A 19960-nucleotide genomic window follows, 5' to 3' on the forward strand; every position below is an offset into this window, starting at 1 on the left:
CTATGTCATAAACTAAACATTGTTATATATTTCATCAACAGTAGATCATAAGCAAACGCTTGGCATAAATGTGCACTATTCATTGATTGCAAACTAAACTCTGAACATGCAGCACTTGCATACATTTTATTCATAGCTTGTACATTTATACATTAGGCTGTATTTTGTCAAGATATTTAATTTAAGGATCCGGCAGGACAATTAATGCAAAATTCTTTGCGTCTTTTTAAAACCTACATACATGTAATCTCAGTTAGTTGAAAGCTGAATGTTTGATTCACTAAAGAAATGGATCACAAGAGTCTTTTTTTCGCGAGTCGGACTACACTGTATGAACTTGATGTTTCTGATTCACTAAAAGAAGAATCAATTCATTAGAATCCTTTATTGTTATCAGACTACTCTAACCAAACTGAATGTTTTTGGCTCTAGATTTGGTGCTGCAGCACCACTGAATTAAGTAGGGGAAGAAAACACTTTTTAAAACCACTAACAGAACCGAATGCTGTTCCACTATTTATTTATTTTTTAAATGGAACTGGTTCTGAATAAGCAGAACCCTAGTTGCAGCAAATGTGAAGCTGGATTCTGTGAATAGAGCGTTGCTTCAATAACTCACACCACAGAGCAGGCGTAGGAGCCTTTTTGGGTCTGGCTCTCTCTGATGAGGAAGGTGCCGTCTCGTTTGCCTCTCAGGAGATCCTCCGCCTGTGCACGCTTGATGTCCCCAACATACCAGGAGCACTCATCGTGATGCGCTTGATCGTCATCGTCGTCCAACAGAGAATAGAAGCTGAAAGGTCAAAAGTGAAAAATTACTGTATGAATAATGACTGTTTTTCTACATCTAATTTTATTTATTCAAAATATCATGATTTTGTTTCATTAATGTGCATTGTGCAATAGGATATTTTAGTTAAAGGGATAGTTCACCCAAAAAGGAAAATTAACCCATGATTTACTCACCCTCAAGTCATCCTAGGTGAATATGACATTCTTCTTTCAGACAAATAAAATCGGAGTTATATTTAAAAAAAGTCCTGGCTCTTCCAAACTTATTATGGCAGTGACTTCTCGTTTTTGAAGTCCATAAAAGTGCATCTATCCATCATATAACTGCTCCACACAGCTCCAGGGGGTTAATAAAGGCCTTCTGAAGCGAAGTGGCACATTTGTGTAAGAAACATATCCATATTTAAAACTTTATAGACTAAAATAACTTGCTTCCGGTGTTCAGTGGTACGCTGATGCGATGTACAGGAGCGACGCAAGCTTTGACGCCTCTCGTGGATAGGCTCAAGCCCCTCTTCTCTTATATCGAAATCCTCCGCCATTTCTCTTTAAAAATTCTCGTTTTAGACTTTAATTCATGACCAGTGTTTTGTTTTGCTCTATCCTCTGCGCTTCTGCGTTTGTCAATACGCATACATCAAGGGTTCAAGGGTTACACTTTCGTCGTAAAACGATGTGTATGGCGGTCCGCCGGTCTTCAAAAATGAAACATCAAGTCACTGCCATTACAAAGCTTGGAAGAGCCAGGACATGTTAATATAACTTTTTATTCGTCTGAAAGAAGAATGTCATATACACCTAGGATGGCTTGAGGGTGAGTAAATCATGGGCTAATTTTTGGGTGAACTAACCCTTTAATGTTCCTGCTTGTTTATTTAAAAAAAATTATCCCATGTCATCACTAAAAAGTCTATTTTCGTGGCTAAAACAGTGGTTTAACATACAATGGCAAACATAAATAAATCCACTATTATTTCTGTAAAATTACAAGCCAAAATCTTTTAAATTTAATATTTGACAGAATTTCTTCTGTCAAATATCTTCTGCCATTTTTCAAGAAGTTTTTGTGAATAAAACCTGTTTAAGCACAATAACATGTGTTTAAATTAATGTCCAGATTCTCTAAGTGGTGGTCTATGGGCAGGGGTGGACTGGGGCAAAGAAGTGCCCCTGGACTTTCTGGCACAAAGCGGCCCATCACACCCGGTCTGCAACACACCTCACCATAAACCCACCAGCTCATTATACACAGGGCAATTTTAAACACCGAAGCTATTTATACAAAAAATATGCATTATATTAATTGTTTTATTGAAATGCTTATCATACTGAATGACTGGCATACTTCTTCAGGTTATAATTTGTCTTTCCTGGTGCACATGGAAAATCGTTTTTTTTTTATATACAAATTTTGATTTCTCTTTTCCATACACTGTAGTTTCATCTCATTAAGTTCCTACCTATCATAAAATCAGACCGTATACAATGCTATGGTCTAGAAGACTTAGGATGTAGTGCAGAATGTGGACTGTTTTAGGGTGCCTTTCTAGTGGTTATAGTATCTAGACATCTGTAATTTTATGGAATAGACCTCAAAGAGTGGAAAAGAGTTTAAAAATGATATGAAAAATACAGCATATTAAAATTATTTCTGAAGGATCATGTGACACTGACTAAAATAATGATGCTGAAAAGTCAGCTTTTTACAGAAATAAATTACATTTTACAATACATTCTCATAGAAAACAACTAGGCCTATTGGAAATTGTATGAATATTTCTTAATATTTGTGGTTTTACTGTATTTTTGATCAAATAAATTCAGCCTTCTTCTTTCAAAAATATTTTAAAAAGTCTTAATTATTTCAAACTTTTGATTACCAGTGTGTAAAATAATGCATGTGAACTAACTAGCAAATTATATATTTATTTTCATATGACACTTTCCATAGGCTACTTGAATATGAAAGTTGCCAGTTTTTAGCATGATGTATGTGTAGGCTACACTCTAAAAAAAAGGTTCTATATGGCACCAAAAATGGTTCTTGGCTCGTAATCATAGGGGAACCTTTTTTTAGTGCTATAGGCTATAGCACCAATTTTGGTGCTTCAGTGGTTCTTCAGCGGTGCTATATAGCACCTTAGTCAAAGAACCGGTGAAGAACCTTTGAAGAACCACTGAAGCACCAAAATTGGTGCTATATAGCACTAAAAAAGGTTCCCCTATGATTTCGAGCCAAGAACCATTTTTGGTGCCATATAGAACCTTTTTGTGTAAGAGTGTAAGCCTACGTTTCAGAAATATATTTTGAGTATTATGAATAATTTGAAAATGATTGTGAAATTACTGAAGAAAGCCTGGAAACAGAAAGACAAACATTCCCTCTGATATGCTGAAAACTGCGACACCTACGCTAATGTTTCTTTGTGCATTCTGTGACGAAAAACGTAAAAGGCATTACAATCTGATTAATTCTAACAGGTCAGCAGTAGTTTACATCCCTGGAAATTAATGTCCATCGTTTAACATTTTTAAAATCGTTAACAGTCTGGAAATATTGCTGTAGCAATTTGACTCATCTGCCATTGACCCATTTTCAGCTCTTCCCTCGGCTCGCATTCAAGTGCCGCCCGCGCTGCTCGGCTCACAGTAAATCCCGCCTCCTTCAATTTGATTGGATATCGCAAACATTTTGACATTGACGAGCGCTTTTACACCACTGAGACACTGGGACTGAGCAGGCTATAGATTAGAGTTTTGCCTCAAGTGGGCTGCGCGGACCATTTGTCTGGGCTGACGGAAGGATATAGGCTACGTAGTTTTACTATAATTTATTCTTCCGTAGCAACGGGCCGGCCCACATTGTCCAGCAGCCCACCGGGAAAACGCCAGATGGCCAGTCCGCCCCTGACTATGGGTATCCCAAAAGGACTAATGTACCTGGTCCTGGCTTTATACAAATGTAGGTCCTATTTGCAATTCTGAAGACAGACTGAACAGAACTTACTCTTCAGATTCATTCTTTTCACCCAGCCATTCGTTGATCTTCTTTTGCCTGGTGCCTTTCTGAGTCAACCATCTGCAAAGACAATATCAGTGTTGTTAACATCACCAGCGGTTACCTGTGAATAAACATCCAGAGTACTGAGTATCCCTGCCACAATCTGCTCAATCTACAGCCTCACAGCAAAAAAAATTAGATTGCGAGCTTGCAGTAATGCCGGTGTACCGCAAATGAATGTCAACACACTACGTTTTTATATTGTGTCGTCTTTACTGGCTTCACTCAACAATGAAAAAACGGACTAGTCATTCCCACAAACATTAGATTCAAACAAACTTATAAACTCACAAGATATAATCAGTCTGATTTTGGGTTCAGTAAAAATTTTTTTTTTAAACAATTAAATACATTTGGGTTGTTAATGCTATTTCATGCATTCTGACGCATTTACACTGTTAAAGAGTTGGATTGTCATGCTTAACATGGCCAAAATGTCAAAAAAGGTCATAAAGGTGTCATAAAGGGCAGAATTCCGCGTGCGCACATCAACCAGAGCAAGAGCAAGAGCACGTCAAGCTTCGTTCAGGTTACCGTCGGCAGCGCGGTCATTTTGTTTTTAGACCACAAAATCATCAATGTCACTAAAGAAGTGTGTTTTTGGTTGTGAGGGAAAGATAACCTTGTTCAGCTTCCCAAATAACCCAGCGGTATGGAAACAGTGGATGCAGTTTGTTTTTCAAGAGGAGCAACAGAGTTCTGCAAGTGTGTTTCTTTGTTCCCGGTCATGAGTCGAAGCCGCAGGCAGTGAGTGAAACTGCATCAAATGTCATTTGTTGGCAATCGGTGCGTGTATATAATGTAAACAACATTAACGTATAGTGAATCGAAGGTTATCCAGGGATAAGGCCATGATGTATTGTGTGTGTGTGTGTGTGTCATAGGTGTGTGTGTGTGCGTGCTCGTGACTCTTTAGCTCCACTCACTGCACGCCTCCATGAGTTTGGCTGTTTTCGCAAAGAATCGGTACGGCGCATGTCTTTTATAAATATGATAAAACTAAAGACTCTTCGGAGATATGAAGGATGCAATACTACTCTATAGGCACACAAGATTAACATGAGATTGGCAGAAACTGTGCGTGTTATGTAGCCTTTAAAAAATGTATCAATGCTACCACAAAATGATTAAGCAGCACAACTGTTTTCAACATTGATAAGAAATGTTTCTTGAGCAACAAATCAACATATAAGAATGATTTCTGAAGGATCATGTGACACTGAAGACTGGAGTAATAATGCTAAAAATTCAGCTTTCAGACATCACAGGAATAAATTGAATTTTAACATATTAAAATAGAAATACATGTGTGGGGGCTGTTCTTACACAAGGTATTGGTCCCTTAGCTTCCTCAGCTGGATGAGGTCTGGTTTCAAGCTGTTCATCCTCTTGTCTATCTCACGATTGTCTGTGGCTTTCCTCTTTAAGTCCAGCTCCAATTTACTCTTGCTGTCATGAATCTCTGTCACTCTGGACTTCAGCTTCTCAGAGTTGCTCTGAATTCTGTATAGACAGTGAAAAAGTTTCCCTCTGACATAGAAGCCAAAACATTACTCAAACTCAAATTAACACCAGGGAATTAAGGATTGGATGCATATAGTGCTCTGATGTGTAATGACAAACAAGACTACCTCTCAATCTCCTTGTCATTGCCTTCTCTGCGAAACTTCTCAATGTTCTCTCTGCTGAGGCGCTCCTGGGTCTCACACTGCTCCTCAAAGATCTTGATGGTCTCATTAAATGCCTCTATGGCTGTTCGCTTCATCTGCAGCTCCTGAGAGAGATCGAACAGACCATCTCCATTAGTAACTTTGTTATTTAGATCCCAATGCATTTGAAGGAGAGATGAAATGCGGCCTACTTGTGATGTGCGTGTGTATTCTTCATACAGTACATCATATTCATGACTTTTCTCCTGAAACTGCTCGTGATAAACCTTCAGCTGCTCTCCTACCGCCTCAATACTGTCCTCTTTTACCACCTGATCCTGCAGAGCACAAGAAGACGTGTTCACAAGCCTTATTAACACCAAAATGAATTATTTTCTCACCCTCAAGCTGGTTTTAACTAGACATGTGCAAAACTATATATTTTTTAAATCGACTAGTCATGGGTTGCTCGATGCTTCCCAGACTGTTTAAATAAGTGCTGTGTTCTATGAGTGGACAAATAAGTAAAAAAAATTAACCTAAAAGGATTTCCATGTCATAGAAGGTGGAGCCTCAGACCACACCCACCTTTTGCGTAATTGCCATGGACCAATGTGCTTAACAGCCAGCGCAATTTTTTCTGGAAAGTTTGTGCTGGCGAGCTGATTCAAACCACCGAAATTCACTTTTTGGGCCAGATTTTGTTCGAAATGCCATCGCAATCATTTGTTCATCACCTTTTCACCTGACCCAAATCAGATACACTTCTTTAAGGGGCAATTACATAAGAAACACTATTGAGTTGGGATGGACAAATATATCGACCAATAATCGGTAATGGCAGATAAAAGGAATTCTTTTCACTATTGGCCGATTGTAAAACAGCCGATGATCAGGGCCAATCATAACCTGTCAATCAAAAGGGGGTGGAAAAATGTGTCAGACTGCAACTTCTCATGAAAAAACTTGTGTTGAATTTAAGGCTGTGGAAGTTAACGTTACAATAACTCATTAACAGTTAAAAAATAGCAACGTTAAAGCAGGCTCTATTTGAACCAAGGAATCACCTGTAGTTCAAGCCAGGATTGCCAGGTTAATGTCTCAGTCTTTTCTTTCACATACAAGTTTTAGAACGAAAAAACATGCATAAACATCAAAAGGTATGTAGAAAGATACAGTACAACTTACTGAAATGTAGCAAGTCACATATAATCGCTTAATCAGTGTTTCAACCACGGAAAAAAACAATAAAACAGCTTGTAAACAATATGTCGCTTAATGTTGCATTTACCTTAGGAAAGTTATCCAACATACACAGTTCATTAGTTAGCTATAAAAAACACTAGGATGATTATTTACTGTTAATTATATATGCATGTTTGAATAAATTTGTCATGAAGACAAGTGTTTATGAAAACTACCTTATGAGCAACTGCGTTGGATACAAACATTTCAGTTATTAAGCACAATTATATCTGATAATAAATTGAATATTTAGTTTGGGCTCTGTTGTTAATTTTAGCCTCTAATATTACAATAATGTACCAAATGAGAGGGTTCCTTGTATAGTTTACAGCATTAGTTGGGAAAGGTTTTTTTCTCCTTAAAGGGATAGTTCACCAAAAAACGAAAATGTTATGTTTTTCTGCTTACCCCCAAGGCATCCAAGATGTAGGTGTCTTTGTTTCCTCAGTAGAACACAAATGAAGATTTTTAACCTTTGCCATCTGTCAGTTGTATAATGCATGTGAATGGGGTCCAATTCTTTTAGAGTAAAAAAAACATGCACAGACAACTTCAAATTAAACCCTGCGGCTCGTAGCGACACATTGATGTCTTAAGACAGGAAACGATCGGTTTCTGCGAGAAACCGAGCAGTATTTATGCTATTACTTCACCTCATATCAGACGAATGTCATCAGCTCTCCAGACCGCCATAACTTCCTGTGAGTAAGGTCAAAATACCCGCAAGATCATAGAAATATATACGTAGATGCCTCATTCGACCAATCTGCGCAGGTACTAATGAGGCATCTATGTATATATCTATGACCGTGCAGGTATTTTGACCTTATTCGCAGGAAGTTATGGCGGTCTGGAGAGCTGATGACATTCGTCTGATAATAGGTGAAATAATAGCATAAATACTGCTCGGTTTCTCGCAGAAACCGATCGTTTCGTGTCTTAAGACATTAATGTGTCGCTACGAGCCGCAGGGTTTAATTTGAAGTTGTCTGTGCATGTTTTTTTTACTCTAATAGAATTAGACCCCATTCACATGCATTATACGACTGGCACACAGCAACGGTTGGAGTTAAAAATCTTAATTTGTGTTCTACTGAAGAAACAAAAGACACCTACATCTTGGATGCCTTGGGGGTAAGCAGAAAAACATCACATTTTCGTTTTTGGGTTAACTATCCCTTTAAGAAAATCAAACTAATTGTTATGGGCGGTTATCTTTCTGAATAATAGGCTATCTGTATCAGCGGAGAAATTTAGTATCAGTGCATCTCTACTATTGAGTTCAAAACAGCCAGATGAAGCGCAACATAATGGCAGCAGGGGTCTTGCTGCATTTCTTAAAGGTGCAGTGTGTAAATGTTAGCAGCATCTAGTGGTGAGGTTGTGAATTGCAACCGCCCAACGCTCACCCCTCCTTTAGGGCTACTGTAGAAACATGGGGCGCAAAATGGTGACTTCACTGTAAGGGGACCCGCGGTGTATGGAGATAGAAATGGCTCGTTCTAAGGTAATAAAAACATACCGGTTCAATATGTAAGGTCTTAATACACCACTGAAAACATAGTTATGTATATTATAGGGATGTGACGGTGAGGACATTTTCCCACCGGTTAATTGATGTGTGACAACACCGGTAATACCGGTATCACCGGCGGAGGCTTTTAAATCACTAATTCTATCTAACCGAAAGTAACATGCACACGACCGCTCTGGACTGAAAATGCGCCAGTGCGCGCACACCGTGAATGACCGCTCGTCTGTAAATGCGCGCTTTGTGAGGCCATGGGCGCGTCTCAATCAGTTCCCTAGTTCAGTAGTCAGGGCACTGATCAAGCATTGATCAGTCTATGACTGAGATGCACGCCATGAATGCACACTGTTAGTTCGTCCGTAAAGCCTCGTTTATACTCGACGCGCCCGCACGAGCGCGAGGGTGCGCGCTGCAAAAATTAATCCGCGCAGCAGCGTAGCGCGGAGGCTCGCACTGCGGGAGCCAGGCGAAAGTAAACAATGCGCGCTCATTTTACTTTCGCTTTTTAATTAGCACCAATTTGGCTGCGGGTTGCTTGAATTGTGGGTTCATTAGCCTATTATTTTTAATGAAAAACACAACAACAAAACAAAATGACAAACTCCCTTAAATAGGCGCTTTTACGTTTCACTTTGAAACCAAATCTTCCGCGATCATCTCAGTCAGCTCCTCACTCTTAAATCTGATGAATGACTCCTGCCGCTGCCGAGACTCACGGTCGGATCCTGCTTTATTAAGCAGACACGTTCAGTTTTTATTTGTATTGTCTGTTCTCTAACTGAACTAAATTATTTTATTACTATAAAAAAAAAAATCAAAAAGACGGTGGGCGGTGCCACGGTGGGCAAGTGATGTAACCGGTGTGGAGTCTGGACACCGGTAACACCGGCAACACCGACTATCATAGCAAGCCTAGTATATTATTTTGCATTTCTGTCAATAGATCCTCAAAAATACTACACACTGCAACTTTAAAGTTGGAGATTAAGTCTAATAACAAATTTAGTATTATATATTATTATTATTATTATTATATACCAGAAAGTTATAATATTTAAATGTGCATTTAACATCATGTGGACTACTTTTAAGGTGCTTTTTTTGGGGAAACTGAAAATCTGTGGTCGCTATGAACAGTCATTGTATGGAAAAAATCTATAAAATATTCTTTATCGTCATGAGGGTGAGTAAATAATGACAGAAATGTCATCTTTAGGCAAATTGTACCATTAACATGAAGACTGTGGTGAAAAGATTGCATCAGTTTGATCGGTTTAAGTACTGTGAAGAGTGGAGGCATCGCACCTGCTGATATTTAGAGACGGGGAAGAGCAGGCGAGTGTCCAGCTTGGCGTTGTACTGGGTCAGTGACTCATGTCGATAGTGGTTGATGAGCTCCACCACAGAGAGAAAAGTAAGAGGTTCTGAGAATCCGTACTTCCCCCCGCGGTAAAAAACCTTGATCAGTTTGTTATTGCCTCCTTTCCTGGAATAAACAACGCAAGGCTTTGATCATGTTGCGTCCCTGTTAGAAATTCCCCTTTGCAATCATGCATATTAAACAAATGATACAGCAGCACACCTACGCAATGCATACATCTCCTATTAGATATTACACAAAATGCAGTTTGGCCTGAGGGAGCACTCACCTGAGGGTCAGGGTGTACTCTCCCTGCACTTTGCTTGAAGCGTCCCGCACCAGGAACGTACCATCAGGAGTGTCTCTCATCTTCTCATTCACTTCCTCTCTGAACCAGTGCGCATTAAACAGAGATTCATCATATGCAGAAATGTGTGATGATCTTAATAACAGCTGACCTGGTAATTATGTCAGTGGTTTACCTTGAAATGTCGCCCCAGTACCATTCAGCGTCACTCAGCAAGCTGTTGTTTCCATTGGTCACAGATGAGGCCATGGCTTTGGCTTTGGGTGGTTTAGGAGGGAGAGCTAATAAGATACAAATATTTATGATTCAAATAAATAAATCTTTGTTTATCCCCACACGACTGGGACCAACACTTGCTTTCACAACTCATGCAGCGTCACCATAGAAACATGCAATGTTATATTACAGCAACAGTGTCTCTGGAGCCACCTGTCTGGCTCGAGGGCGTAGTGGTGATCGCTCGGGGATCAGCCCTGCAACCTTTCGGTTACCAGCCTAGATATTTAGCAATGACATAATGCTTTCTCTTCTGGAGTAGAGTTTATGTCTACACTATAGGGAAGATGAAGCCCTCTTGATATAATATACACTACCGGTCAAAAGTTTGGAAACTGTACTATTTTGATTGTGGTCTCTTCTGCTCACCAAGGCTGCATTTATGTTATTAAAAATACAAAAAAAGCTGTAATATTGTAAAATATTATTAAAATGTAATTTATTCCTGTGATGCAAAGCTGAATTTTGAGCATCATTACTCCAGTCTTCAGTGTCACATGATCCTTCAGAAATCATTCCAATATGATGATTTTCTGCTCAAGAAACATTTATGATTATTATAAATGTTGTAAGCAGTTGTGTAAAAAAAATTTTTTAGGATTCTTTGATGAATAGAAAGTTCAAAGGAACTGTATTTATCTGAATAGAAAGCTTTTGTAACATTGTTCTACCGTGCAAAAGTTTTGGGTTGGTAAGAATTCTATTTTATTTTTTGAGAAAGAACTTAAAGAAATTAATACATGTATTCAGCAAGGATGCATTAAGTGACAGTATAGACATTTATAATGTTGTAAAAGCTTTATATTTCAGATAAATGCTGTTCTTTTGAACTTTCTATTCATTAAATAATCCTGGAAAAATTGTACACAACTGTTTTCAACGATGATAATAATAAATGTTTCTTGAGCAGCAAATCGGCATATTAGAAGGATTTCTGAAGGATCATGTGACTCTAAAGACTGGAGTAATGCTGCTGAAAATTCAGCTTTGAATCACAGAAATAAATTTCATTTTAAAATATATTACAATAGAAAAAAGTTATTTTAAACTGTAAAAATATTTCACAATAATACTGTTTTTGCTGTATTTTGGATCAAATAAATGCAGCCTTGGTGAGCAGAAGAGACCTCTTTCAAAAACAAATAGTACAGTTTCCAAACTTTTGACTGGTAGTGTATATGTTACTATATACACACACACACACACACAGACACAGACACAGACACAGACACAGACACAGACACAGACACACACACACACACACACACACACACACACACACACACACACACACACACACACACACACACACACACACACACACACACACACACACACACACACACACACACACACACACACACACACACACACACACACACACACACACACACACACACACACACACACACACACACACACACACACACACACACACACACACACATCCACCCAGAGCTGAACATTTCCATCTTATGTCTATATGCTGCATCTGTGGCATGTTGTTGATTACCACAATAATTTATCACATTCCTCATTGTAACAAATTGGCAGGTTTACTGTAAATACTCTTACAATGAAAAATAAATAAATGTTTTAAAATGCAGCTAAACAAAAAAAGGAAATAGCTTAAATAACATTGTTTACAGAAGTGTAACCATGGCTGCATCTATTTACTGTACAATGCTAACAGATGGTGAAAAAAAAAGATGCGTAAATATTATGAAGTAAATATTTTCCAGATAATGTTTTAATGATTTGCTTTGGGTTTAGTCTAAATCACAATATAAGAGAATTATTTAACTATGGAAAAACATGCAGCCTAGAATATAAATGGATCTATATAGACGAAAATACAGCATAGAGCCGCCTTTATATTTCAAGATGGGATCAAAAGGTTTGAAAACACAAACCACCTTAGTGGGCTGCCCTCACCACAGGGCCCTGGTGGATCCTCCCTGACAACGGTGAATAAAAAGCTTTAATATTATATACAATAGCAAAAATGACAGGTAACTCACCGGGAGGAGTCGGCTCTTGTTCCCAAATTCTCTCCAAAAGAAGTCTCTCAACTGCAACCGCAGGAAACCCCTCATCTTCCTCTGACCTGTAAATCAAACATAGAAATGGAGATAGTTTGCACATGTGCTCCTTTTCAGCAACACATTTCCAGAATTTGTCTCCAGCCAATAGAATGCTCATGCTCACCCGCTCACAGGGCCCCTGATCAGCAGAGGGCCAAAGATTTGGCCGAGGGTGTGAATGTCGAGGCCGTTGTGCTCCGCGCACTGGCAGACCTTCTCCAGGTGTCTGAGCAAATAATGCAGCGTCAGGAGGTTCTGCAGTGGAACTTCAGGCTTCCCCAGTACCTCCAACAGCTGCTCTCGTCTCCTCACGGAGGGAACGTCTATTCATGAATGAAATCACCATGAGCGCATGAGTCATCAGATGCGCAGGCAAAGACAGGGCAGACACTTGTCACATTTGAGCTGTTTGTTCGCAGAGTTCATATAATTCTGTTACTTTCTATACACGGTGCTCTTTTGGCCTGCACGGATGAGTGAAAAGTGGCACATACCTGATTCTAGTTGCACTGCTGCCTGAAGGTCTGTATAAACAGAGGGAGGGATGATGGGGACAGGAAGTTCCTGCAGGTACCGAATAAGAGCCTCCGAGAGTGCATGAATGTCCCACTGTCCCACGTCCAACTCCTGCAGCTCTGCACAGGACAAATGACCGGTCACATCATGATGCACGCACCTTAGATCTAATCCAATACATCCCCTTTAAAGCACTTTAGAGTTACATAAATGTGTGGTACTTACGGTAACCAAATAGCTATTCACGAAGTAACTTTATCCGACCCTTAACAACATTTTATTTTGCCGCATCACTCCCAGTTATCATACTTTTGTGATGACATTTATATGGTATATTCAGTGGGGTGCAAAAGCCTGAGATTTTCAAAATCTAATTTAAACCTGGAAATAACATTTAAAAAAATAAAAACAAAGAAACTGTAAAATGAACAATTAACATTTATAAAATTTTATTCGTAATATAAGTACATTTGATAATTATATAATACTTATTATTGTATAACATATTATATAATATTTATTAAATAAACATACACTTTTTAACTATTCAGAATTATATAAAAATAAAAAAACGAGACCACTAATAAAAATGCTTATATTTTGATTTAATGCAATGTTTTTTGTAATGTAATAATGCAATTGAAAAGCTACATTTAAAATGTAAAAGCTGTTTCTTAGCGATGTTACAGCTGAAAAACTACGTTATCAATAATCAAACTGGTTAAAAGGAGAACATATTTAAATGTACACAAACTAATATCAACACTAAAATGAGACAAACAAAGACTTACAGCTACTAGGAATAACACGCAAAAACACTAAAGCAATCAAAAGCCTTAAGCTCTGACGCTGTATGTGTTTCCAAGTATGTGAATAAAACTCTTCCACTTCTGTGCAAGAGAAAACAGTCAAAGGATGAGAACAGCGGATTTAACTTACCAGCGAGGCTCTGTCGTTGACTGTCAGAGGCTGAAGCAGTGGATGTCCTGTATAGTGTCCGAGAGTCCAGACCTAGCAGAAAATCGAGGCGTTAGCTCATCTCTCAAAAATAGATCTTTCATGCCAGCTTGGATTAGAGAAGCAGTTACATCTAAACATTAAATGTAAAAGCCCGGAGATATAAATATATCCAGTCACGCTATCGGGAGAACTGGGAAAACAGCCCAGCTGAATCCCTGAGCTCTGCTTTAGTCTGTGAAGAAGTGAGAAGACGGCTTCAGTCAAGCCAGACAGTCCGAGCGTCACTCAGTCTCTTGCTCAGGGGAGAAAGAGAGGGACGGCTCACAGCGAAAGAGGAAATCTGGATGGTAATAACTGCCATATGGTGCAAAAAGAAACATTTTTCACACCTCTGCTTCCAATATTATTTTTAAAGTGGAAATATCTATTAAAAATACAATCAATTAAAAAAAGGAAATCCAAGATAACTGTTTTTATTTTCGTTTTTTCTTGCGGTTGGAGGAGGCACTTTTTTGCAGGGCTCTTGCTCGCTCTGGATTTGCACGCTCCGTATCATGTGTCAGGTTCTCTAACGAACAAACCACAAACAATAAAGCCCTTTACATGACATTCAATGACACAAAAGTATTACCTGTCTGCTCAATTGCTTCAACCAACTTAATAAGATTAGGGGGAGCAGTTTCCAGGTGTGTGAACTGTTTGGTCAAGTCCGGGACTGGAGCAACTGAAACGGCAGAGAAAAAGGAGAATTTCAAATCAAACCTCGGCTAAACAGAGAAAACAATAGGCTGAAAATAATAAGAAGCTTATTTAAATGAACATCAAAAACAACAACAAAAATATATCACTTATCAAACATTTTGTATAGGGCTCAATGACACCAAAATAAAGGAAAGAAAAGTTTTTATTTTTTAGAAAGTCAAGCGCAAAGTTCTTTATTCCATTTTCAACAAAAGTTTACATTTAATCGCTCAACTGTCATGTGGTGTGACCAAATAAAAAGTAATACATGTGAGCGCACACATCTTATTCACATTCAAAAGGTAACAAAAATATGTTGTACAAATATCAAGAATTATAAACTCATAAATACCATTACATTTTTGGGGAGTCACACATGACATTTTACAACCTTAAACAACTTTGCTTTGCCACAAAAAACTTGAATTATCTGATATTTTAAGAAATGTAATACAGTGGTCTGCAGGGGTCACCTCTATAATATAATTTCCTGTTTCATGTTTTTTTTCCCCCTCCAATTTGGTTGCACCACACGACTTTGATTTGAAGGACAGATTTTTTTCAAATATTACTAAGCAGGGTTTCCCCCTTATGAAATTATACAAGATTATGCCAAACTTCTTAAAATGATTTTCTTTTCATAAGGTGTTTTTCTCTTTATTATGTGATCAGGACATAGAAGGTGTATTCAATTTACTGTATGAATGAATTGCATTTGAATGTATTTTTCAAAAATACAAAAATAAATAAATATATAAATAAATAAAATCAGCATCATGTCATGGACTCGTGGGATCGCATTTGACGGTTTCCTTTTTTATAAATAAAATTAGTGCCTTAAATACTGTAAAAACCAAATCCAAAATGTGCCTTAACACCAGCATTTACTCTGGCACTCTTCCTTCTCATTTCTGAATTGTGGTTTGCAAGATTACAGCCTTCTCTACCTACTGTTGTGACTCAGTGTCCCGAGGCCAATGTTTTAAATTTGACTTTGACTTGCCTGTTACCTTTTTTAAATATAGCGCTAAATGTGCAGTCCTTCGTGGAATACTAAAGCTGCCAAAAGCAGCAACTGACTAGCGTAGAAGGCTGTTGATGTGATATAATGAGAAGGCTATTCTATAAAATCAGGGTATTTTTGCACCTCAAACTTCAGACCCAGTGCTGAACTCAATTCAGGCCACGTCTCCCACTTCTCTTCTGTCTTAGGAGAGTGATGACTGTGGGATGTATAATTGCATATGGTTTTTTTATATTGTGCTTCCTTCCTTGCTTGTTCTATTGGTTAAAAAAAACCACTCTTGCATTCATTCACAACACCTAAACACAAAAAAACGAATTAAAATAGCCTTAAGTAGCCATTAGAACGCATTACAAAAATAAATAGTAAAAGATTTAAAAAGAAAAATGGTATTAAAAAAAACAAATGGATAGAGCTACAGAAGAAAAAAAAGTCTTTATCATACAAAAGCTTTTTACTGCTGAAAAAAGCACTCCGTTTCCTCCTGTCTTATTCCACCCCTTCTGGAGCGAGCGCTGCCTTGGCCCTTTGCGTGAGTGGAGCACAATAAACGATTTAATCAAAAATCCTGAACAAGCAAAACCCCACTGGCCGTGTGCCAGACCCTCCTTTTCAGGCCCACCACAAAGAGGCCAGAGCTTGGCTGCCTTCGCCTCCTGGCAGTGCAAGGCTAAACCACGTCTGATTATTAATTTTGGAGTTCAGACGAAGTGCCATGTCAGCACATTCCACTTTTCCACTGCACGTTAAACATGGAACTTTGCTCGCTTTTCCCTCTTACGGACACAAAGCCTGCCTCTTCCGCCCTCAATCTTTCCTCATCTCGCACAGTTGCCTCAACATGGACATGAATCCATGTCCTAGCCTTAATCCATGTTATATCTTTGCTTTCCTGGGGATGTATTACAGAAACTTCCTAACTTTATTCTTGAATTATTTCCTAAGTCAAATTACCATGGTTACTAAACAGATGAGATGAGATTCTAAGTTTTTGTAATACAGCCCCTAAAGAACAACATTTTCATTTTCAACGTTAAGCAGAAATTTCTGTCAACGTCAATTTACTCCTGAAGACAAATCTAAATGGCTGTTATATTTACTATTATGCACAATTATAATTTAGCAAATGTCTTTACTTGCAATACTTTTTGTCAGGTAAAATGACAACATTGTTTTTTTGCCAGACCCATCACTTCTGATGACCATGTTTTTAATTTCTGAATATTCATTTCATTTTTGACATTTTTCCAAAATTGTCAAGAGACAATTCCTTGTTCCTTGTTTTTTTATTAGAATTTTTTTTTTTTTCATTAAAAGAATGAAATTCAAGTTTAGTATAAGCTTTGATTATTAAACCACTGCTTATTAACATTCGAAAAACTCAAACGCATGAGGTGTAACACGCTGAAAAACGAAAACCCAAACAGGAAATGATGCAGACCCCCATGACTGCCAAAGAGTGTCAAGCTCAATAAATAAGCTCTTAAAAATATCAGATAATTTGACCTTTTTATGACAGGGCAAAAATGATTCTCAAAACCACATGAAACCAACACGAATGTACAGATTATGTACACATGTGCTTTAAACAGACAAACAAAAAAAATGCAATAAAAGCCGTTTCCTTTTTTTATCGTGGACTTATGTCATTTACAAAATGGCTGCTTGTGCCTGTGTGGTCATCTATAACAAAACACAAAAAACTGATTATATTCCTTTACTAATAAACAAACTAAACTACAGCTGCAAACTCACTGGCACAATTGGTCAAACCCGCAGCAGGGGTTTTTGTGCAAAATACAGCTTTTAGGAAAAACAGCTGTGGCCCTGAAGTCATTGTTGGTTTTTGGAGAGAGAACCAACTAATCATTACCCAATTATAGTCGTCTTGGTAGTCTGCATTCTGGCAGGCCTGCAACTGAACGTGCCCTGGGAAAAAACAACTGCAACAACTAATGCTATGATTACAGCAACAGCTTACTTTATTCGGCTGTCACTTCTTTACGGCTGCACTGTCGGTGTATAAACGGTTAGCTAACCAAAGTCAGCGATTTTTCTTCAGTTTATCATTTTTAGGCTTGCCGAATGTAATTTAAACAACAACCTACCTTTTGCTAGGCTGAACCGCTCGACTAGTTTGCAGTTGTTTGTGTGTGGGGTTTTTTGGTTGACTGGTGCTCTGATGTGCTCTTCATTAACTTAGATTCGGCCATGCTCTACTAATGGAAAAGGATGTCTTTGTACTCTGTGAATATGATTATGTAAGACAACTTTCACCCGCATTGCTTTGTGCTGTTCAGTAATCTGGGCACCTCATTCATAGCTAACCGAAGGCCTAGCCCATTTCCTTTCACTGGAGCTCTGAACCTCTTGACATGTTTTAATCTTAATGCAGTGCAAACGGTATTAAGAAACACAACACACAAAAGCTGCAACTACAAGAGACAGTCTTATATAGCTCAAGTTTCTTTTTGTTGAGCATAATCGGCTTCAGGCCTGACAGGATTTCTGCACTGTTAACTAGTGCAACAGAAAAGGAAGAAAAAAAGAAAAAGGGAAAAACTCATTTTGATAGACTAAAATATCAAGAATATAAATCACATGTACATTACTGTTCTACAGGTTTGGGGTCTGTGAGCTTGTTTAATGTTTTTGAAAGCAAATCTTAGCATCTTAGATTAATGCATCTAAAGTAATTTATAACACTGTTAAATGTAATCTTTAGCAAATCCCAAAATGAATATCTTCTTTTCATACTGCACATTATAATGTTGTAATGACTAAATTCACTTGTAGAATTGAATGGTTGATTTTAGTTTTTAGTGTTTTATTTTCATTTCAACAAAATAGTATAGAATGTTAATATCTGCCTTTTATTGGTTATGAAAATTAATATAAGCTTTTCGGCAATATTGTGCATCCCTTGTAGGCATCATTCCCAAAATGTACCCTAAGTTAGGGCTTCTCAATTAATCAAAATAAAATTGCAATCAGACTGCAATTCTTAAATCCAAGATTTTTCTGGAATTTAGTCAGTCACAATAAAATGCATAATGTTAAGGCTGCACGATTTGGGGAGAAAAAAAAAACTAATTGCGTTTTTCTTGTTAAAATTGCGATTCATGATTTAAAATGCAAACACATTAAAATGCTTGTTTGTAGGGCTGCACAATTTGGCCCAAGATTTTGTTCTTATTTATTAATAATAATCATCAAAATTATTATTGCTAAATGCAAAAATTAACAAAATAAGAATTGTGTAATAACCCTTTTTATTATTAAAAATAAAAAAGACAATTCAAATAATTAACAAAAAACTACATAAGACATTTCAGGTTAATACAAGATAGAAATTCTAATATACATTCAGGTGAAACTTTTATAAATATATCAGTCAAACACATCTCTGAATAAAACAATTGTCTATTTACATAAAAAAATTGCAGTCCAGTAAAATATGGCAAGTATGGCATAAAGGCATCAAGCTATCGCTGTAGCTGAATTAAACGATTTGATTAAACATGAAGACAATAAAGACATGACTGCCACAATATATGGTGTATTCGAGTTCTTCAAGCCTTCTCTGGTATTTCCATAATAATAAAGGGTAACACTTTATTTTACAATGTCCTTGTACTTACCTTAGTAATAACAGAAAATTATGCATTATTACATGCAACTAACCCTAAACCAAACCCTAATCCTACCCTAACCCTATAGTAAGTACATGCAGTTACTAAATATTACTCAGTATTTAAAATGTATAATTACACTGTAACAATGACATTGTAAAATAAAGTGTAACCTAGTAATGGATATTTATAATGCCAATTATAATGCTAATCGACATAGCCTTTATCACTGTATAAAATATCTTGTCTGCCACATTCTACGATGAAATCAGCTCACAAAAGGAAGTTATTCTGAAAACACTTGACTGACGTTATGAAGTGAGTTTGGAGTAAAAACCTGTTATTAAATGCAGTCTTTTGTTGGACAACAGGTTTATGAACACTTTGCATTACAAGTTTGTAAAGATGTTTGACGCGTGTTGCTTTTTTAAATGCACTCAAACTCTTCAGACGCTCTTTACCAACACGCTGTGCATAATTAAAAATCTGAAGAATAAAAAAAAAATAAAAAAAAATAAGACAAAAAAAAAAAAAATCACAGCCTTTGCGATATCATAATCACTAAGCCAAATCGCGATTTCGGTTTCATTTTGATTAATCGTGCAGCACTACATAATGTGCTGATAAAGCCTGCAGTCCAAGTAACAATATGCCTAGCATTTGAACACAGGCCAAAGCACCATGGGAATGATTCTTTAATACAGGCTCAGATCGGAGGCCTTAACTAGCCCTCTACTAATTCTGTGAAAGAAAGTTCAGGGTAAGGAGCCGGGGGAAAATTC

The 19960-nt window shown here is 37.6% G+C and overlaps 1 protein-coding gene across 2 annotated transcripts in view; it reads right to left on the minus strand.

The window, feature by feature from the left end:
- pik3r2 (phosphoinositide-3-kinase, regulatory subunit 2 (beta)) overlaps positions 1-19960 on the minus strand; it is a 47418-nt gene that overhangs the window by 5977 nt on the left and 21481 nt on the right. Inside the window, exons 3-15 of one of the 2 annotated variants that reach the window (XM_079820206.1) lie at positions 14413-14505; positions 13761-13832; positions 12800-12940; positions 12430-12628; positions 12243-12328; positions 10121-10226; positions 9928-10026; positions 9584-9764; positions 5715-5840; positions 5485-5627; positions 5180-5356; positions 3800-3871; positions 620-793 (exon numbers count right to left, since the gene is read on the minus strand). In XM_079820206.1, the coding sequence (XP_079676332.1) occupies positions 620-793; positions 3800-3871; positions 5180-5356; positions 5485-5627; positions 5715-5840; positions 9584-9764; positions 9928-10026; positions 10121-10226; positions 12243-12328; positions 12430-12628; positions 12800-12940; positions 13761-13832; positions 14413-14505 (1669 nt within the window). Of the gene's footprint in view, positions 1-619; positions 794-3799; positions 3872-5179; positions 5357-5484; positions 5841-9583; positions 9765-9927; positions 10027-10120; positions 10227-12242; positions 12329-12429; positions 12629-12799; positions 12941-13760; positions 13833-14412; positions 14506-19960 lie in introns of both variants that reach the window. The other variant, XM_079820205.1, reaches the window with a different exon arrangement.

This window comes from Gobio gobio, assembly GCF_949357685.1.
Source record: "Gobio gobio genome assembly, chromosome: 6".
Classification (NCBI taxonomy): domain Eukaryota; kingdom Metazoa; phylum Chordata; class Actinopteri; order Cypriniformes; family Gobionidae; genus Gobio; species Gobio gobio.